Source organism: Elgaria multicarinata, chromosome 1, assembly GCF_023053635.1.
Source record: "Elgaria multicarinata webbii isolate HBS135686 ecotype San Diego chromosome 1, rElgMul1.1.pri, whole genome shotgun sequence".
In the NCBI taxonomy this organism is placed as follows: Eukaryota; Metazoa; Chordata; class Lepidosauria; order Squamata; family Anguidae; genus Elgaria; species Elgaria multicarinata.
This window is the reverse complement of record NC_086171.1, coordinates 190,688,534-190,709,220: the sequence shown is the minus strand read 5'-3', so window position 1 is coordinate 190,709,220 and position 20,687 is coordinate 190,688,534. Positions and strand designations below refer to the sequence as shown.

The 20,687-nt window shown below is 43.6% G+C and overlaps 1 protein-coding gene across 1 annotated transcript; it reads right to left on the bottom strand.

Moving 5' to 3' along the window:
- Window positions 1-14,563: 14,563 nt before the first annotated feature.
- LOC134394601 (porwaprin-b-like) lies at window positions 14,564-16,649 on the bottom strand. The gene is made up of 3 exons (XM_063120193.1): window positions 16,464-16,649; window positions 15,798-15,941; window positions 14,564-14,589 (listed from the first exon to the last, which is right to left on the bottom strand). The coding sequence occupies exons 1-3, from the start codon at window positions 16,546-16,548 to the stop codon at window positions 14,579-14,581; spliced, it is 240 nt and encodes a 79-aa protein (XP_062976263.1). The 5' UTR covers window positions 16,549-16,649; the 3' UTR covers window positions 14,564-14,578.
- Window positions 16,650-20,687: the final 4,038 nt, after the last annotated feature.

The window sequence follows — 20,687 nt, the reverse complement described above, 5'->3', positions numbered from 1 at the left end:
CAGACTTGACATTTTGAGACTCCAACAGAGGACATGTTCATTTCTCTTGTGGACAGTTATAGTCAGCCAAGAGGTATCTCTAATAAAAGTTTCAGACACACAGGTGCAGAAGCATAGGTGCAGTGGTTCATGTGGAAGGGTAATTCTCCGATTTGTGAAGGGGGGTTATTTGCTTTCCCTTTCCTCCCTCCAACATGATTTTCTGCTCAATTTGCATGAAAACGGCAAACGTCATAGCGATGTCTTCAGGCAAGAAACCTACTGTGTTTAAGAAGGATAGATCCAGAGGCTAGAGAGCTATGATACTTGCAAATAAGTTTATGGTCTTCTTCATAGCAAAGCTCTGATGGTATAGGAAGAACGCACATCTATAGTGCACATGTGTATATATGAACTTGAAGTCAGGGTTGTTGTGCCAATATGCATCTATCACTGACCTTTGGGTCTCTTCTGGGTGAGCCAGCAAACATCTCATATGCAGCCCACCTCTGTGGATAATTTATAACATTTAAGAGTCATTCAGCTAGTCAAGTAACATGTTGGTGCTAAATCTAGGGAACACACATGCACATTTCATATAAACTTCTGAAGAAGAAACAATAACACCAAATAATTACACATAGCAGTATAGACAGATTTATTGGTAACTTTACTAGACTCAGTTCTTCAGATAAACAGGATCCTGTAGGGACATCCTGGATAGCTTGATGCTCCTCCTCCTTTATGCATGTTGAAGAAGTGATCCTGGAGATAGGGGGAAACTGTTTAGAGAAAAAGGGGAAAACAATTAAAACATTCAATCAATAACACACTAATGGTATAAAAGAGTCAATTAAAAAGACGCATCTTAGCACCACTTCTGGAAGCCAGGAGAGTGAGGACCAGTCATAAGTCTGGAGGAAGTGTGTTCCACAGTTTGTGAGTGACACAGGGGAAATTGCTTTCCTGTGTGCCAGACAGACAAATGGGACTCTGCAGGCAAAGGTGAATTCAGAAGGGACTCCCCTACAGGGGCGGATCCGCACGTCGGCCCCAGAGCACATTTATGCGACTCTAGGGCACCCCAGAAACGATAGTCTGTACTTGCCTGTAAAAAGAAACTAGGAAGAGCCGGAGCCGCCGCCGCCGCCACCCATCTCTTCCCGGCTGGCTCGGAGAGCTCTTTTTGAAGAAGGCAGGAGTAGAGAGCTTTTTCCACTGTCCACCCAACCTTCTTCCGCCGAGCTCTCCATCCCGGTCGAGGAGCCGGCTGGGGAGAGCTGGGCGTCGGCGGCGTCGGCGTCGTCTCCGTCTCTTCCTAGTTTCTTTTTACAGGCAAGTACAGACTATCGTTTCTGGGGTGCCCTAGAGTCGCATAAATGCGCTCTGGGGCCGACGTGCGGATCCGCCCCTGATCTCTGTCGTACTTTTGATGGGAGGTAAATGAGGAGGCTTGCTAAGTAATCCACAAAGCTTTTATTAAGCAATAAATGTCTCTTCTACCTGAATAGAGTCTAACCTCTTGGAAACGTCCCCCTAGGCAAAACTATGCAAACTAAGCAAGACAATTGTCTGTTGAAGAAGAAGAAGAAGAAGAAGAAGAAGAAGAAGAAGAAGAAGAAGACGAAGCAGCAGCAGCAGCAGCAGCAGCAGCAGCAGCAGCAGCAGCAGCTACTTCTCAAAATGCCTGTAACTTCAGAGCACCTGGTGCGGTGGTAGGTTCTGGCGTAATCTCTCCAACTTTCTCACGCCTTCTTTTTGCGCTGTGCGTTTCAGTTTCCAGCGGACCCTAGCATCAGCTAGTTTTTCGAGATGCTCGCCCCCGGAATAAAACTCGCTTCCCCTTGAGTGTGTAGGATTTGGCCTTGAGGAGATAAGCTCTGGAGATGGCTGACTCCCAGCTGGGGAATCGTCCATGAGAGCTTCCTCCCCCACTGGTACAGGCTGGCTGGTGTCTGGCGCTGTGTCTTCTAGTTCTGAATCTGATTCTGATTGATTACCTGAAACACCTTCTCCCAAAACAGGGGCAGTAGGGTTAAACATGACAATCTCAGTAACTGGACACATTCATAATGAGATAGGTGGTTCCTTCTGCAGCTTGGATTTTAATATCCAAGTTCAATAAAGTTCTAGATGCAATAAAACCTCTCAAACCTCACCAGATTTTTCATTCTTCTCTATAAAGATTCCTGGAAAAAAAACACTGAACGCTGCAGTATTTCTCCCCAATGGTTCAGTTTCAAGTATGTGGGCAAAGCCTGAAGAAATCCAAAAGATTCTGGGAGGCTCAACAGGATTTCCGGTGGATAAGAGACTTCAGTGCTTTCCAGAGCTCATCAATAGAAGATACAAAATAAATCATGCAAAATAAATAAATAAATGGAGTGGAACCAGCTTTTCAGGGTGCAAACACTGGGGTGTTTTCTTTAATGCAGATGATACACACAGTCCAGTTATATTCCAGTTACCTTCATTCTGCATTTCATGTACCTTAGCGCGGATCCGCACATTTCATGATGCAGTTAGAGAGGCAGCATTTCTGCGTTCCTGTACAGTCAGCATCGTTTTTACAGAGATACTTTAAAATACGGGGGCAGACCGCAGTATTTGCCGGACAGTTTTTAGGTTTTTCTGCAGCAAAGAAAAGTAACCATAGAAATGTGGCCATCAAAAAAGGGTTAAGGAACTTTCAACACTACCAAATTGATTCTGATGTACATTTTCATGCGCTACATCCTACTTCACCAGATTCTCTTATACCCCAGCAATTCTTGTTCACAAACAGCACCCCTGTTTGAGGAAGGAAGATCTACCACTTCCAGGGCAACCAGAAGTGAGCGAAAACGTTCATTCCTGGAAAGAGGCAGGTCGCCTAAGGGAGCTCCGCTGACCTTGTCCCAATTGAGGAATGAGCATTTCCATGCATTTCAGGGCTTCCTCTGGGAAACAGTACATGCCTGATGTGCAAGAGGTGGGTCTTGCTTATGGACAGAAAAAAGGGGAGAAACATGTTCTCAGGGTGCTTAAAATACTTTCTTTCAAAGCCCAATGCATTTCGGCCTGTGTTCTTTCAAAGGCCTTCCTCAGGGGGGTTGATAAGAGTTGTCTGCAGAAATACTCCTAGCAAGGTGATAATCTCCTTTGATAATCGATGGTGACTGATAATCGATTATCAAAGGAGATTATCACCTTGCTAGGGTCTAAGGGGGCTTTAATGGGAAATTTTCTGCACCATTCATGAAAAGTGAAAATTTCTGAAGATTCTTTGGAGGAAGCCATGGTGGCAGTTGAACTGGTATGAAGCTGAAATGTGCTTGCACTATAGAAATTGTCTAAGATGGCTGTGGTCTCTGTACAAGTTAGTAGGATATAAAGGGAATCAACTGAAGCCATCTTTCTTTCTTTCCTTCCTTCCTTCCTTCCTTCCTTCCTTCCTTCTTTCTTTCATTTGGATAGGGGCTTAGATAAATTCCTGGAGGAAACAGATATCAATGGGTACTAGTCCTGATGGCTACCTGCTACCTCCAGTAACCTATGTTACTGGAGTAATCTATGTACGCCAGTTGCTGGGTAACATGGCAGAGAGGGTGTTGTTGCACTCGTGTCCTGCTTGTGGTTCCCTGGTCAACAGCTGCTTGGCCACTGTGAACAGAATGCTGGACTAGATGGACCCTTTTTCTGATTCAGAATGGCTCTTCTTGTTCTTAAGTTCTTAAGATTTTGGTCAAGGAAGAAATGGGAACGGGACAGCATCCTGGAGAAGTCACAGTGGTGCTGGGGCTGGAAGCCAGACAAGCTTGTCTGCATGTTGCTCCAACAAGAAGCAGATTGAGCCTTAAGTAGAGGGTTGGCTTTCTTAGGCTGGTTGGCTCTGGCTCAACACTGACTGAAGTCTTTTTCTCCTAAAGGAGTCTTGTTTGTTTTTGCAGCATCATAGAATCATAGAATAGTAGAGTTGGAAGGGGCCTATAAGGTCATCGAGTCCAACCTCCTGCTCATTGCAGGAAACCACCTTAAAGCATACCTGGCAGATGGTTGTCCAGCTGCTTCTTGAATGCCTCTAGTGTGGGAAAGTCCACGACCTTCCTAGGTAATTGGTCCCATTGACTCAGGCTGCATGATGTGTTTTCTGTAACTGAATCCTCTCTCTAAACATCTTCTTCTCAGAGCATCTTCTTCTGAAATTGAGGAGTCAGGAACCTCCAAGGATGAGGTTCCTAGTCCATTAGCCAGGTGGGTGATTAAGATGATAATCATCCACTTGGCTAATGGAGGTGGCTGAAAGCACAACAGAGGTTCTACAGTCTCCTGACCAGCTACAATAAAGAAGGTTTGTCATGGTGGGAGAGCAGCAAACACTCAGGAAATTGCTGGCAAGAAGCAGACCAAAAAGTTGAGGTTTATTAAAGTACCTTGGAGAGGTGTGACGCAGAGTTTTCCACAGACTTGAACACAGCACTTGTTTTGTTTTGGGCACTGGTCATCTCGCTCACACTGATTTTTATAATTATTGTCATGACAGAATTGATTGACAGGTGGACAAGTCCCAGCCCTCGCTTCAAAATAAGAGAGAAGAGAGAAGAATGTTAATGATACCCCAAAAGATATAAGGCAGATATATATAGTTTCCAAATAGATATTGACTGAAGTCATAGAAATACTCTAGTATGGGGTAGGACCAAAGCACCCAAGATCCAGCGTTTGGTAACTCCTAGAGTTCTGCAGCATAAGCGCAGGCATATTGCTCTTAAGAAGCAACGTACTCAGAAGAACAAGGAGGCCCAGGGGGCATTTTTGCGGCCCAGGGGGCATTTTTGGAGGCCCAGGGGGCATTTTTGGAGGCCCAGGGGGCATTTTGGAGGCCCAGGGGGCATTTTTGCTCCACCTCCTGGACAAAAATGGCCATGGACAAACACAACCCACCCACACAGACACAGACACACAGACACACACACCATGGGCTGCACCCCTGATACTGATACTGCTGTTGCTGCCAGAAAGAAAAAAAAAGAAAGCCAATTTGCTGCCAGTTATTTACCTCTATAAGGAAAGGAAAGGAACCTCTCGTGCCAGCACTGAGTCATTACTGACTCTTGGAGGGACGCCAGCTTTCGCTGACGTTTTCTTGGCAGGCCTTATAGCGGGGTGGTTTGCCGTTGCCTTCCCCGGCTGTTATTACCTTTCCCCCAGCTAACTGGGTACTCATTTTACTGACCCTCAGGAGGATGGAAGGCTGAGTCGACCCGAGCCGGCTGCCTGAAACCAGCTTCCGCTGGGATCGAACTCAGGCCGTGGGGAGAGTTTCAGCTGCAGAAATTGCTTCTTTACTGCTCTGCGCCACACGAGGCTCTATAAAGGTCTGTATAAAGGTCTATATAAATAGAATGTGCCAGGGAGGGAGGAGTGATTATGATCTTAAGGTACGCAGACAGCTTTAGCTATGGGATGGTGGTGGTATAGAAATGTAATAAATAGATACATATAGGAGAGAAGGTGGATGTAGTTCTGTGACTGACAACTCTAGCTTCCAATCAGAGTATGACTTTTTTAGGGCTATCCTTCTACGTCCACACACAGTACTTTTGGGGAAGATGTAGAAGGGACATATCAGAAGCAAGGTCGCTGTTCTTTGCTCTTTGTGAGCGTATCTGTCTAATAGCAGAGGCACAGTGGCATTGCTCGGGGCCTCTGTGGCTCCAAGAACAGCTTGAGAACTGCAACTAATTGGGAGTTGGTCTGTCTACCTTGCAATTTGCCTGCCTTAATCAAGCAAATTGCAAAAAACAAAAGCAAAACAAATACGCACATTCACCAACCCAACAATGATGGAAAGGGGATTTATCATGGCAGAAAAGTCCTTTTCCTCTTCCCATCCCCTCCAAGGTTGCGTCTTTCAATAAAGCAGCAGACCTAGAACACAGGAAATCGCTGGCCTGATGAGGCACATCAACAAGATCATCTGGATACCTTTGTTAGGCGTAAGGCAGATCTTCCCACATTTTCCTGCTTGGCAACACTTTTTTCCATTTGCACACTCATCGTCTGATGCACACTGATCTTTAGCTGGTGCTGTACAGGTAGGAGTAACTGATGGACACGCCTCGGGTTCTTCATCAAAAGTATAAGGGAAGGCATGTTATAAATACTGATGATCCAATTAGAAAGATTGATTTGAGAACTAGCTCTATTTGGTTAATAAGATTTCAGGGGCCTCCAGTTATTGGCTTTCTCAAGGGACCATTTTTTTATTTTGTTTTTTACAGGAAATCCTGCAAGCAGGTTTTGACTGCAACAACTCCAAATATTCTGGTAAGATCAGTACACACCAACTATCAATCAAAGCCAAAAATTATAGCTCTACAACAGCTATCAATCAAAGCCAGTAATGGTAGCTCCATCCTGCAAATAGCAGTGCCAATTGTGTGATGCATGACCTGATTTCTTTCCATGGTTGCAGCATATGTGTCAAAACATCAGCCAAAGAAGAAGTGTCAGAGGGATTATGAAAAATAATTGTTAATATTTGTTTTATAGTACTTTATTTCTCAGGCTGCATACTTGAAGGGGATATCTTCAGCTTGAAGTCCAAAGAGACCGAGATGTATCTATGCTCTCAAAATACAGGTTGTATGCACTAGTATATATAGAATTTCTACAGTACTTTAATATGGTACAGGAAGCTGAAATTTGGTACTTATGTAATTCAAGACACTCTGGGTTAAGGGACAGTTGTGGCTGGAAAGCCATGCCAATTCCTTATGCAATGTGGAGCTGGAAGGTTGTGTGGAGAGAGAAGGAAACACTGACAGAACTTTCCTCCACATTCATCCAAGTTACGTATTTCATGACTGTAAATTCAGGTTTATCATCAGCCTCTTTATTGCCAATTTGCAGCACTTTTCATCCCTGATCTGACTTCACTTTATGGTAAGTAGAGAAGTATTTTGCACATCTCACATTTTGTACATCTTCTCACCAGGTTTGCAGCCATTATGGCAATGAAGATGAAGATCATTGACATATGGATGCATGAGAATTTTGTTTTTGCTCGCAAAACATGTAAGCATGTCCCATTTGAAGCTCTGAACAGGAGTGCGAGCAAATCTCTCCTGAAAATATCCATAAATGGTCAAAAACATGCTCATGTTCATCTCATTCCTAATTCCCAGTTTGATTTGCTCAAATTTCCTAATTTGCACAAATACCCTAATTTATGCACATTTCCCCAATGGGTTGAATCAGCCCCACTTTAGTCTCTGGAGGGATGTTGTGCAAATAAGGACATTTGCACAAATTTGAGGGAACTTGCCCAAATCTCTGGTTTGCTGCTGTTCGATTTGCACAAGTTTCCTATTCACGCAGAGCAAGCAGTGATCACAAACAGGTGTGGGAATTGGGCAAGAGACCTGCAGCATGATGAATTTTGGAGACTTCAGACCACAGACTGTATTAAGGTTTGCATTTAATTCTAGGAGGTACGAATTGGATACATTCTGGTCAATACTGAACCTGAAATGAATTTCTCACCCATCACTTCTAATATCAAAGGAAGCTGCTGACCTGATGCACACCAAAAGGTAAGGGTTGAATACACTACCTTTTTCAGGTGAAAGGCATTGTCTCACACAAACTCCTTGGCAGCACTTCTTGTTAGCAAGGCAATGTGAATCCTTCCTGCACTGGTTTCGCTCATGTGGCATCAAACAGAAGGCATGGATGGCTGGACAAGTCCCAGGTCTCTCTTCAGAAAAACAGGAAAGAATTTTTATGACAATTATTACCAGGATGTCCATGCAGTGTCCATGTAGTTAATGGGCGATGAATAGATTCTGCATTCCGCCATTATAAAGCAGTAATTGGGGTGTGTATGTCATTCTAATGTTCATAAAATTGAAAATGTTCCACCAATCTTGCTGAAATTTACTTGTGCCAGAAAGAAATGTTGGTTTTACACACCCTGAAAATGTCAAGAAGATTGGTGAAAGACTGAGGGAAGAACGGCAGTTTAAAGTACAAAAGAAAAACCCCCTCTCTGAATCAAAATGACTCTGATTCATTAAACAATCCTAACTGCCCCCAAAAGGGTGAAGTGGCTTGAAAACCTTGGGGATTTGCAGGAATAGGACAAAACTCCATGCACAGCCTCTCCTAGTGGGAAGGCAATCAACCCACCATCAAACCCCTGTGCATATACTCCAGAGGAGCAGAAATCACAAGTACACCAAAAAGGGGGAGATGCCTAGAAAACCTTGTGGGTTTGCAGGATTAGGACCAAACCTCATATCCAGCCTCCTCTACTAAGGAGGCACCTGATGCACTATGAAAACCAAGCACCCTAACTCTGAAAGCAGCAAAAATCCCAGGTACACCAAAAAGCGGGAAATGCCTATAACACCTTGGGGGTTTGAAGGATCAGAATCCAAACCTCATAGCCAGCTTCCTCTACACTGCTGGCTTGGTTGCTTTGACATATTCCTGAGCAGTAAAGCAGCCAAGAGCAGAGCCGTTCTGTAGCCAGCCCAAATAACCTATGGTGACCGCCACACAACACAATAACCGATGATGGGTTAAATAACCCACTCTGTAGTTGGTTATCAGAGTGGGCAATTTTGGCCAAATAAGTCATCATGGATTTTAAAAAAACCTCCCACCAAATGTCTTGATAACACATGATTGGTTAATTAAGCTATCATGGCTTAATTAACCTATCATGGGTTATCGTGATGTTTGAACCCAGTCAAATTCTCCCATAAAGGCAAAATCATGACATGTTTACAATTCAACAACTACTATCACAGCATATACTGGAAAGCAAGATATTGTTCTACTCTGAGTAAATAGTACCATGCATATTTGTAGGTCTCAAATTTTCTGAGCCTTTTAAATGTGATTCGTGTTACAGGTGTAAGTCTCATTGATTCAAGACCACCAATGAGCTTCTTGGTGTCCACTTACCTTTGCATGGATACAGGAGAGAAGTGCTCTTGGTTCAGCTAGAAAGTGTTGTTCTCAGCACTTACCACTTGATAGAGGTACATTTGGTCTCCCAAAAGAGCTTTCATATCTCATTTTTGGTTGCTCTGCCCAGGCAGCAGAAGTCTTCTGTTCGCACTTGGTGGAGCTACAAACTGCTGCTCTCATCACTTACCTTCTGGCTCAGTTGGAACCACTGCGGTGTGGGAAAACAAAGGGAGCTCTACACAAAAGATGAAGAAACCAACGAGGAGGAGACTGCAAGCTGAGCTCATGGTGTGGTTAGCAATTGTGTCTCAATGAGCTCTACTTGCAGGTGGTCAAGGTGGACATTTATGGTCTCTTGCACATAGCTTTGGAAAGAGGGGCATCACCAGTATCCTCTTGGGAAAGTGCCAGGATTCCTGTTTTTCTGGCTGTTTTGCTATGCTGAACAGGTAAGTCTAGACCAAGGACACATTTAATTACTGATTTAACAGGCATTTCAGCTCTGCACGGAGTCCTGGAATCTCTCTTGGGGGGTAAGGGCTCATTTACAGAGAATTCTCAGCACCTTCACCAAACAGTTCTCAAGATTCTTTGGAGGTAGCCACGATGGCAGCTTGAGTTGGTATAAAATGTTGCAGTGGAGGCTCATGGCTCCAGTTTTGGTGGGGCTGTGAATTCATTCTGGGTTTCAGTTAGAACCAGCCAGAACTCTAAAAGAGCTATCCAAGGTGCTAAACCTATTTTGGGAATAGGGTCCAGCACCTTGGACATCTCCTTTAGAGTTCTAGCTGGTTCTAACTGAAACCCAGAATGGTCGATGGCTGGTTGGCTACTGTGTGAATAGAGTGCTGGACTTGATGGACCCTTGGTCTGATCCAACATGGCACTTCCTACGTTCTTATGCTTTTATGTTCTTATGCCTGAAATTGAAGCCACCAGCCTCCACTGAACTGATGCACATTTACAGAATGAATATGGCCTAACAGGGCTGTGTTCTCTGTGCAGCCTAAAATATTATAATGATGTAATATGAATGCATTGGTTAAGTTAAGAGAAATATAGTCATCATTACATGATTCTGCTTAAGGACAGCTAAAGCATGGAATCTGGCCTTTCTTTTTTTTTTTTCCTCTCTTTATTATTATTATTATTTATTTATTTATTTATATAGCACCATCGATGTACATGGTGCTGCACAGACCACACAGTAAATAGCAAGACCCTGCCGCATAGGCTTACAATCTAATAAAGTTGTAGTAAATAATAAGGAGGGAAAGAGAATGCAAACAGGCTCAGGGAAGTGTAAACAGGCACTGGGTAGGGTGAAGCTAACAGTTTCTGCTTAGATCTAAAAGGGGTATGTATTGGAAATGGTAGGAAGGGCAAATCAGCAAAGACATGTACAAAGAAGTACCTGGAGTTTGTAGGGAGGGTGTCAGAGGGCCTTGCAGGCATTGTTAGAAGTCAAAAAAAGAGGAGGATTTATTTTACTTTCTTGATGTAGAACAGGTAGAACCAGCAAGTGGTAGGTTGGCAGCAGGAAGGAGATGGAGAAATGTTTGAAGATGATGAAGAGAAGGCAGTTTCGCAAGTAGGACGGAATCAAAATTTTGCAGACATTTGAAATATGGTAATATTGAGAGTTCAGGCTTGACGTTTAGCACGTTCAACATTGCCAAATTGTTTATGTCCCTGTGCTGAAGGTACATCGATCATTTTGGAGCCTGTTTTGTGTGTTTAGTACACAAAAGCTTGTTCTGATAATGTGGACAACAGAATGGAGTTGTGATGTTTCCTCACTACCACCCACTCCCCAGAAAGGGACATTTCTATATATATGGAGGGAAAGCTGATGAAGAAAATCTACAGATACAGTATATATAGGGGTTACTGAGGAGATAAAGTCCCATTCCTATATCCCTTTAGCTCATCTGTAGGAGAGGAAGTGTTCATGAATTCATTTCACTTTTTCTCTCGGGACAAGACTGCCCCCTGGGGGGCAATTAAAAAAAATCCTTCTTCTGCCTTCTGTGTAGCCTATCCATTTATTTATTTATTTATTACATTTTTATACCGCCCAATAGCCGAAGCTCTCTGGGCGGTTCACAAAATCCATAGAACCCTCTAAGAGTCTTCCAGTCTCCTCTGAAGGATCTGATAAAGGTTCCATCTTACCTTCGGGCCAGTAGAACAGTGCCCCTTATTTCCTGTCCTATTCACCTTGAGATAGTCTTTTCCTAGAGAACTTTAAGTTGGTGTGATGGGCTTTGGGACAGGTCTCTGACACTGTCTCACCAAAGCTGGATTAAGACATGCTGAGATCCAAAGCCACATCAAGATTCAGAGATCCCAAGCCATAAAGATAAAGAGAAAAAGTGTACTAAATCATAATAGAAAGGGTAATGAAGGGGTACCACCCAGCATTCAGGGGTGCTTATAGTTGAGAGAGCCTTCTCTGAAGATACGTATAAAACCACTAATAAAGTAATTGTTGTGAAAGCCCTGACCTCAACAAACCCACATTGAAGATCCAGCTGAATTTTATAAAAATGTACATTAACCCACCAACCCCAAATCTCAAGGAAAGCTTATTCCTAATCAGGCCAATTATTTTCTCCCTTAAATTTCAGTTGGATAGCATAGCTTGCTGATAATGAGCCCTCTGTTTTGGCTGTGCTGCTGCTGCTGCTGCTGCTGCTGCTTCTTCTTCTTCTTCTTCTTCTTCTTCTTCTTCTTCTTCTTCTTCTTCTTCTTCAAACTTATCATTCTGTAACTTGTGCAATCTAAAAGCCAAGACACATAGCCAAATCACCTGTAACTGGTAGTTGTAACACACAAACGCACATACAAAATGACATCCATTTGTTTTGTCCTGGAGTACTGTATTATGCACATCACCTTGCCTGCATATTGGTTGAAATGAGTAGATGATAAATATTGGCAAGTGAATCACAGGATATTTTGTTCCCGATTCTTGTAGAGGAAAATGGCAGTAACAAGATCTGTCTCCAGAGTCACATCCTGTGGACATTTGCATCATCTGTCGCATCTTGGCTGATCAACTGCTGAGCTAATCTTAATTTATAAGTTTTAACTGATCTGATTCTATTGATTGCACTTAGTCCAAGTACCTCAACATGCCTCAACTAGTATGGTGCAGTTGATTTATCTTTTGTTTATTTCTCCATTCAGTAGTCCATGTGATAGCTCAATAATGTACAAAAAGCAACAAAATGACATTACCCAATAATTAATGAAATAATCATCACTCAAACTGCTTCTTCTTAAACAAGTGTGTATTTAGAATTATGTCTGAATCTCTTCTTAAACCAGTAGAGGGTACCAGTGAGTTGTTTTTCCAAGGCATGCTTATTAATCACTACATCTTGTCGTAGTGAGTTCCATAATTTAACCATGCGCTGTGTGTGAAGTACTTCCTTTTATTTGTCATGGATCTCCCACAACTCAGTTTGTGGAGCCACACCAAGCAGGATATAGCACTATGAAAGCAGTATATGGTATGTGTCAATGGGCCCCAGCAGTTGTCACTGAACTTCAATACTGCTATAAAGCAGTAGTGTGGCTCCTTCCTTTTATATACCGCTTTCATAGTGCAATATCCTGCTTGGTGTAGATCAGGCCGGAATGAATGATTGGTATGGCTAGAAATAAGAAGTTTGCCTTGAATTGTTTTTTTCTTTTTTGTGGAGTGGGTGGGTTGGTATCCAATATTTTTAAAAATAAAATTTAGCTGGATGTTGATGTGGGATTGTTGCAATTAGGATCTTTCGAAAATTGATTTGTAATTTGAATATGAAATGTGGGATGACTCACATCAGCTCTGAACTGTGGGATTCCGGTTTGAGAAATGTGCTTCTGTTTTTGGAGGGGAACTTTACGCACTTGAGCATAAAAAGGGAGATATGGGCTGTAGGTTTATCCCAGGATTGTCCTGGGGTCAAACCAGTTCATCTAAGTGCCACTCAGGGCATCCAGCGCTCAGGCAGGGATGAACCCAGGATGATCCTGGGATAAACCTTAGGTCTAGCTACAGCCATGGTCAAGATGTGGGAATCATCTGACACTTGTCCTAAAGGAGGGTCCACAAAGCAAGGAAAACCCAGGTCCCCCCGCCCAGACAGCACTACTTTGGCCACTGCAGTCAAACCAAACAGGCTCAGCTGGTGAATCATAACTTTCCCTAGCCCCTGATTTGCCTATCCTCCCTTTGAAAGTGAGAGGATGTGACACAGCCTTTAGATGACTTTTACTGACAGGTGCATCACAGGATATGTTTGTTCCCTATTCTTTTAGAGTGAAAACTTTGCAAGGCAGAAGCAAAATCTGTCTCTGGTGTCACATCCTATGGACAATTTTGTCATTTAATATATGTGTTGTTCACTCTTACTGGACTGTAAACTAGTATGGTATAGCTGTTTTATCTTGTGGTCACATCTCCGCTCCATAGTTCTAATCCCTGTGATATCTTAATAATATACTCATTTTTTAACCAAAAAAAAATAAATGCAAAAAATAATATGACTCAGTAATCAGGACTGCAAATGCTGCTGCATAAACAAGCGTATATTTAGACTTCTGTTTTAACCACTTTTCCATCCAGTAGAGAGAGCCATTGAGTTATTTTGCAAGACATGTTTACTGCAGATACTCATCAGGAAATTAGTTTACCCTGAAGAAAGAAAAAGAAAAGGATTGACATCAATGAATCACCTTAAAAAACAACAAAAAACTTCTCATGCTCGTTTTAGATTCAATTCACATCCAGGCTTTTCGCCTTATGGAAGGCAACGCGTGCTTTCCGGAGGCCCCACAAGAGTGGAGGGAGAAAATAATACACCATTTCCCCAACCTGGGGAGATTAGACTCACTAATGTCCAATCTGAGCAACGCAAAAATCCTACATTTTGGAATTGATTTTTTTTTAGGCCTACACCCCCCCCACACACACGCAAAGTTTTAAATGAATAAGGAAGTTTCTGTCTCAGACAGTGTGTGTGTGTCAGACATTGGTATGAATCCATTAACTGATTAAAATAAAAGAAACCTTTCAGGCTATGTTTTTGGTCACAAAAGGAATGGGCAGTATAGCAGTTGTGTGTTTTGTCTCATACCTCAGGTTCTACAAGGGTTAGAGACTTGCTTCTTCTTTTAATGAAAGATGGATATCTGAGGTGTAAAGGAGACCAGACTTAGCCAACCGGCTTAACCACTGGATTTTGCACAGATCCCAGGAATAACGCACACAGCTCACAAGAGTGAGGGTTAAGCAAACTTAAATTTATTGAGAAGAGGCAAGCAAACAGGATTAGCAAGTAAAACAACACATGCAGATATATATTGAACCCCACAACCAGCAAACTAAAAAGCTATATACAGTATCATACTTCACCAGCCATAGGTTCCGCCAGCTCAGGACAAAAGCCCCATTTCCAACAGGCCTTTTTTATAACCCTTTTGTCCACTCCAACTTCCCTCCCACCCTCCGGTCCTCCTTGGGTGAGGTATTTCGCACTTTTCCTCAGATGTTAATTTCTCCAAGGCCAGCCGGCCTGGGCCCCAAGCGGTTCCGGGCTGTACCCATCCGCCCACTCACAGCTGCCGACTAGCTGGCGGCTTATCAGTTCTTACCTAAAATCATAACAATAGAAGACTTTAACGATTCTTCCCTTTTTTAAGAACAGCTATTCCATGTATGAATTAACCCCTTCTTTACATGAGGATCTTGGCGCATCCAAGGGGTTGCAGGTACCCCCCTGGCCCCTTCCTAAAGATGCCCATAGAGGGGACAACTTTCATGTTGTTTATCACCACATTTCTGAGCTAAGGGTGGATGAATAGACTGTTTCCAGTTGGTCCTAATCTTTGTGGGTTTTTTTTATTATTATTATTATGGTTATGTTTTTGTTTTTTAAAATCCTCTTGAAAATTTGTATTTCAATATTTACTGAAACACCAGGGGTGTGCTTCATTGTTAGCCAAATCCTGAAACAAATTGGGCTGATTACAATAGATTTAGGAGATGTCTCAGGCCTCAGCTAGACAAGGGGGGTCGGAGGGAGGTGATCTCGCAATTTTATGATCACGAGATCATCGCCCTGGTTTACATGCGGCACGCAACATCACACCTGCCATTTTATTTTGTTTTTAAAGACGAAGGAGCACATGAGAGTTCGTGCACAGAAGGTGAGTATTTTTTTTAAATATCTGTATTTCCCCACTCACCCCACCTCACAAGGAGCCGGGACAAACTGTGACATGTGGCCACATGTTCCACGGTACTGGGATCATCCCAAGACTGTGGAAAAAGCGGGCTAGAACTGTGTAGGGTAATATGCTGGGGCAAGGGAGGGATTATCCCTCCCTGCTCCCAGGATCCTCTGTGCATCATGTGGACGCACAGGGACAATCCGGGGTGATCACCGGGATATCGCTTTATCTAGCTATGGCCTCAGTTGAAGTGGAGCTCCTTTGAAATGGACCAAATCTAAAGTTTCCAGAAGATTTGAAGTTCAGAAGAACACAGAAATGCAGACAGTGTGTTTCCAAATATTGACATGTCTCCCAATTAAATGAGTGACAGTCAGTTAACAGAACTATCCTCCATGAATTGTTCAATCCTGTTTAAAAGCTAGTGGCAGACTGTTCCAGAAAATAGGCATTCTTTGAAAGACTATTTGCTTTTGTATTTTTTGCCTCTTTATACTTTTCTTCCAACGATTCCTCCTGATGCGATGGAGGTTGCTAAGGGCACAGCAGCATGGGACTTGGTAGGGCAGGACACTGGATTTCCATCCACAGTTACGATGAGCAAAAATTAGCTTGTTCTCAAAAATTACCTTGTTCTGGGTCCCTACAGCTCCTCACACAACAGAAATAACAGCATTTCTGCTTTCCTCCACAAGAATGATCATTTTGGCACCGATCAGGTTGAGGCGGTGGAACACATCTGCAAATATCTCTTGGGCAGGTCCCAGGCTTGACTGCAAGAAGAAGAGGAGTTGTCATAGCTTCGTCCAGTGTTTCCAGTAAACAGTTATGGAATCATTCTCATTCAGTACAGCAACAGCAACCTATACAATCTGTACAGAACCCAATGGAAATTGGACAACCCATACCATACTGTCATATAATAGTTAGACCTGCAATATTGTGCTGCAAGTCTTAAGCCAGATGTTTCTACTTAGCCCCCCCCACCAAAAAAAAAAAAATATGGGATGCTATTGAATCAAAATCTATTGTTAAATCAAATATGGTGAGCGCATCCACACCAAGCAGGGTATTCCACTATGAAAGTGGTATGGAAGCGGTATATAAAAGAGAGGTCTGCCTGGCGCCTACACTGTACTCCTTTCGTCACCAGCTGAAGACCTTTTAATTAGCTACGTACCGGGTTTGGACTTCCCAAATGTTCCAAGTTCCCCTCTTCATAATGGAGCCACAAATGTGTTGCTATGTGCTCTTTAGAAAAAAATAAAATCAATGCAGCTATGTTTCGTACTCACCTGGTATCTTTAGCAAAGCTGCCGCTGGCAGCTCTGCCCAAATGATTAGGACACTCACAAGCAGCAAGCTGCTAAGCATCTTCATGTTACCTTCCGAAGCTGGTGTTTCGTCTTGATGGGAAGTTGGATTTGAAGCTTTTGGTGTGGACAAAATGAAGAGGGAGCTAATATAGTACCTGGATCTTTGTTCCCACCTACTGCTATGAATGTGCTGAATCCTACGGGTAGGTTGATTAGGCAAGAAAAGGTCAACTGCTCAGTCTGTGAAACTTTTCCTCTCAAACCAACCACAGGAAGCTGTGCTTGAAGACTTTGGTGTGGAGAAATCGAGAGGAGGCAAAGACTACCTGGATCTGCAGGAAATTGAGTTAATCTCACAGTTGGGATTATTAGGCAAGGAGCAGTCAACTATGCAATTTGTGAAATATGTTCCCTTCAAGGCAGAAACAGGGGATGTTACTTAACCAGACTTGGCCAACAGATATTGATTATCTCTCTCCATCTCCATGAACACATCCATTTTGGGACGATGATCTTTTGGTTTGGACTGTTTTCTATGAACTGGGGTTGCCTGCAAGGTTACCCACTACTCTTCCCATTTAAACCAGGGGTGGGCAGAAGGTAGAGCTCCAGATATGTTGGACTTTGAATCCCAGAATCCCATTCAAGCAAGCTGAATGGTCACAGATGCTGGAAGTTGGTGTCCAAAACATCTTGAGATCTACTTTCTGCTCACTCCTGATCTTGGCTAGTATTGCTTCATTGCGTGACTGGATCAGAAGGTCATGTGAAGCAGGAGTGATTGTGACAGGCATATATTACTCTCTGAATGGAAGCCTGTTTGAAATTGAAACAGCTGCATGAGACTACAATCATTTTGCATGCCTGATCAGGGAGGGCGAAAGGCCATAAAATGCCACCCATAAACCCCAATGGTAACCCAATGCACTGGATTATACATACATGAATGTTCAATCTCACTCACCCTCTGCCCTGGGATAGGCTGTGAGGGCCTGTACCTTGTACTGGGCCAAAAATTCAGACTGGGGATACTATTGGTGTACTGCCCACCCTGCTACCCAGTGGTTTCCTTGACTGAGCTGGCTGAGGCTGTCTTGGATGTGGTGCTGGAAAATCCTCGAACCCTGGTCCTGGAAGATTATAACATTCACACTGAGGCTGCCTTAACAGGACCAGCTCAGGACTTTATGTCTTCCATGACAACCATGGGCTGTCTCAATTTGTCACCAGCCCAACACATAGGGCAGGACATACTCTTGACTTGGTCTTTGCCTCAGGGTGTGAGGGGGATGATATTGGTGTGTGTGTGTGTGTGTGTGTGTGTGTGTGTGTGTGTAAATCACCCATATCATGGCCAAACCATTTCCTGGTGAAATTGGGTCTCACAGTGCCAGTGAGACCTACAGTGCCTGCAGAGGTGGGGGACCCATTAAGATGGTCCACCCCCAGAGACTTATGGAATCTGAGTGATTCCTGAATCTTCTGGCAGAATTTTCAGTAGCCAGAGCCAGCGATTCTCTCAAGGCCCTTAAGAACCAAGGTCCATCTAGTCCAGCACTCTGTTCGCACAGTGGCCAATCAGCCATCGGCCAGGGATGAACAAGCAGGACATGGTGCAATAGCACCCTCCCACCCATGTTCCCCAGCAACTGGTGCACACAGGCTTATTGCCTCAAATACTGGAGATAGCACACAACCATCAGGGATAGTAGCCATTGATAGCCTTTGCCTCCAGGAATTTATCCAACTCCCTTTTAAAGCCATCCAAATTGGTGGCCATAATTTAACTATACACTGTGTGAAGAAGTACTTCCTTTTATTTGTCCTGGATCTCCCACCAATCAGCTTCATGGGATGACCCTGGTATTATGAGAGATGGAGAAAAACCTCTCCCTATCCACATTCTCCATACCATGCATAATACACCTCTATAGGGTGAACATATGAAAAGGAGGACAGGGCTCCTGTATCTTTAACAGTTGCATAGAAAAGGGAATTTCAGCAGGTGTCATTTGTATATATGGAGAACCTGGTGAAATTCCCTCTTTACCACAACAGTCAAAGCTGCAGGAGCTATACTAGAGTGACCAGATTTAAAAGCGGGCAGGGCACCTGCAGCTTTAACTGTTGTGATGAAGAGGAAATTTCACCAGGTTCCCCATATATACAAATGACACCTGCTAAGATTTCCTTTTCAATACAACTGTTAAAGATACAGGAGCCCTGTCCTCCTTTTCATATGAGCACCCTACACCTCTATCATGTCACCCTTCTCTTTACCAAGCTAAACTAGCCTTCTCTTTTCCAAGCTAAACATCCCAGTTGATGTAACCTTCCCTCGTTGGGGAGATGCTCCAGCTCCTTAATCATTTTAGTTTCCCTTTTCTGCACTTTTTCCAGATTTATAATATTCTTTTTTAGGTGTAGTGACCAGAACTGTACATAGTACTCTAAGTCTGGTTGCACCATTGATTTGTATAAGGGCAGTATGATATTGGCTGTTTTATTCTCAATTCCTTTTCTTATAATGCCTGACATGGAGTTTGCCTTCTTTATAGTGGCCGCACACTGGGTAGACATTTTCATCGAGCTCTCCACCACAATCCCAAGAACTCTTTCTTGTTCGGTCACTGCCAGCTCAGATCCCATTAGGTTATACTTGTTTTTGGTTTTGCTCCAACGTGCATCACCTTACACTTGCTTATATTGAAACACACCTGCCATTTGGTCACCCACTCTCCCAGCTTGGAGAGATCCCTTTGGATCCCTTGTTGGACTATGGAATGACAAGGTGCAAAGTGCCATTGATACAATTGCTCCTGAGTGCTGTCTTGGACATTGTGTAGCTCGGAAGGCTCCCTGGTTTACTAGGGAGCTCCAGGCAATGAAACAGGTCAGAAGACAGCTGGAGCATAAGTGGCATATGATCATCTTGAAGGTGACCAGACATGCGTAAGAACATACAGTCCTGCCTCCTGTGCGGGGGTGAAGGCAGCAAAGAAGGCTTACTTTGCCACCTCCATTGCATCCTCAAGCTGTTGTCCAGCTGAGCTTTTCCGGGTGGTTCAGGGGTTACTTACATCTAACCCACCTAATCCAATATTGGAACCCTCGGAGGCTCGCTGTGAGGAATTTGCAAGGCACTTTGAGGATAAAATTGCTCACCTTCAGGCTGACTTGAACACCACCATTGATTCAGTGTCTGTTGAGGTGTCCAGTGCATCATCTTATACTGTTTTGTGTGATCAATTTCAGTTTTAGGAGCCTGAGGATGTGGACAAGATGCTTACATCTGTTTGACTCACCACATGCTCTCTTGACCCTTGCCCATCATGGCTTATTCAAGCTAGCTATGAGGGGCTGACCGGATCGAACAGGGGAGTGGTGAATGCATCCCTGTGGGATGGTGTGGTCCCCACTGCCTTGAAGGAGGCAGTTGTGCGACCACTCCTGAAAAAAACTTCCTTTGATCCAGAGATTTATGCCAACTATCATCTGGTCGCCAATAACCCATTTTTGAGCAAGGTGCTCAAGAGAGTGGTGGCATTTCAGCTGCAGGTGCTCTTGGATGAAACTGATTATCTGGATCCATTCCAGTCTGGATTCAGGCCTGGTTTTGGGATGGAATCGTCCTGGGTCATCCTGGTGGATGACCTTCTCCAGGAGAGGGACAAAGGGAGTGTGACCCTGTTACTACTCCTTGATTTCTAAGCAGCTTTTGATAGCATTGACCATGGTATCCTTCTGGGACACCTCCATGAGTTGGGGGTTGGAGGCACTGTTTTACAGTGGCTATTACTTGTGGGATTGGTTCCAGAAAATAGCATTGGGGTAATGTACTTCTGCCCATGGCAGTTGAACTGTAGGGTGCCACACAGCACCATCCTTTCCCCAATGTTATTGTATATCTATATGAAGCTATTGGGAGCAGTCATCAGGAGATTTGGGGCAAGGTGTCACCAGTACGCTGATGATACCCAGCTCTATTTCTCTGTACTATCTGAATTGGGAGAGGCCATACACATTCTGAACCAATACTTGGATACAGTTATGACTTGGATGATGGCCAACAAACTGAAGCTAAATCCTGATAAGACAGAGGCCTTGTGGATTGGTGGTTCCCAGGTCTGGGAATTGGGGTGTTTGCTTGTTATGAATTTGGTTGCACTCTCTCTGAAGGAGCAGGTCTGCAGTTTGGAGGTC

Coding starts and splice junctions, on each gene's coding strand:
- LOC134394601 (XM_063120193.1), bottom strand. CDS start 16,548: ATGAAGATGCTTAGCAGCTTGCTGCTTGTGAGTGTCCTAATCATTTGG. Junction 15,942..16,463: donor AGCTTTGCTAAAGATACCAG/GTGAGTACGAAA, acceptor TTCTTCTTGCAG/TCAAGCCTGGGACCTGCCCA.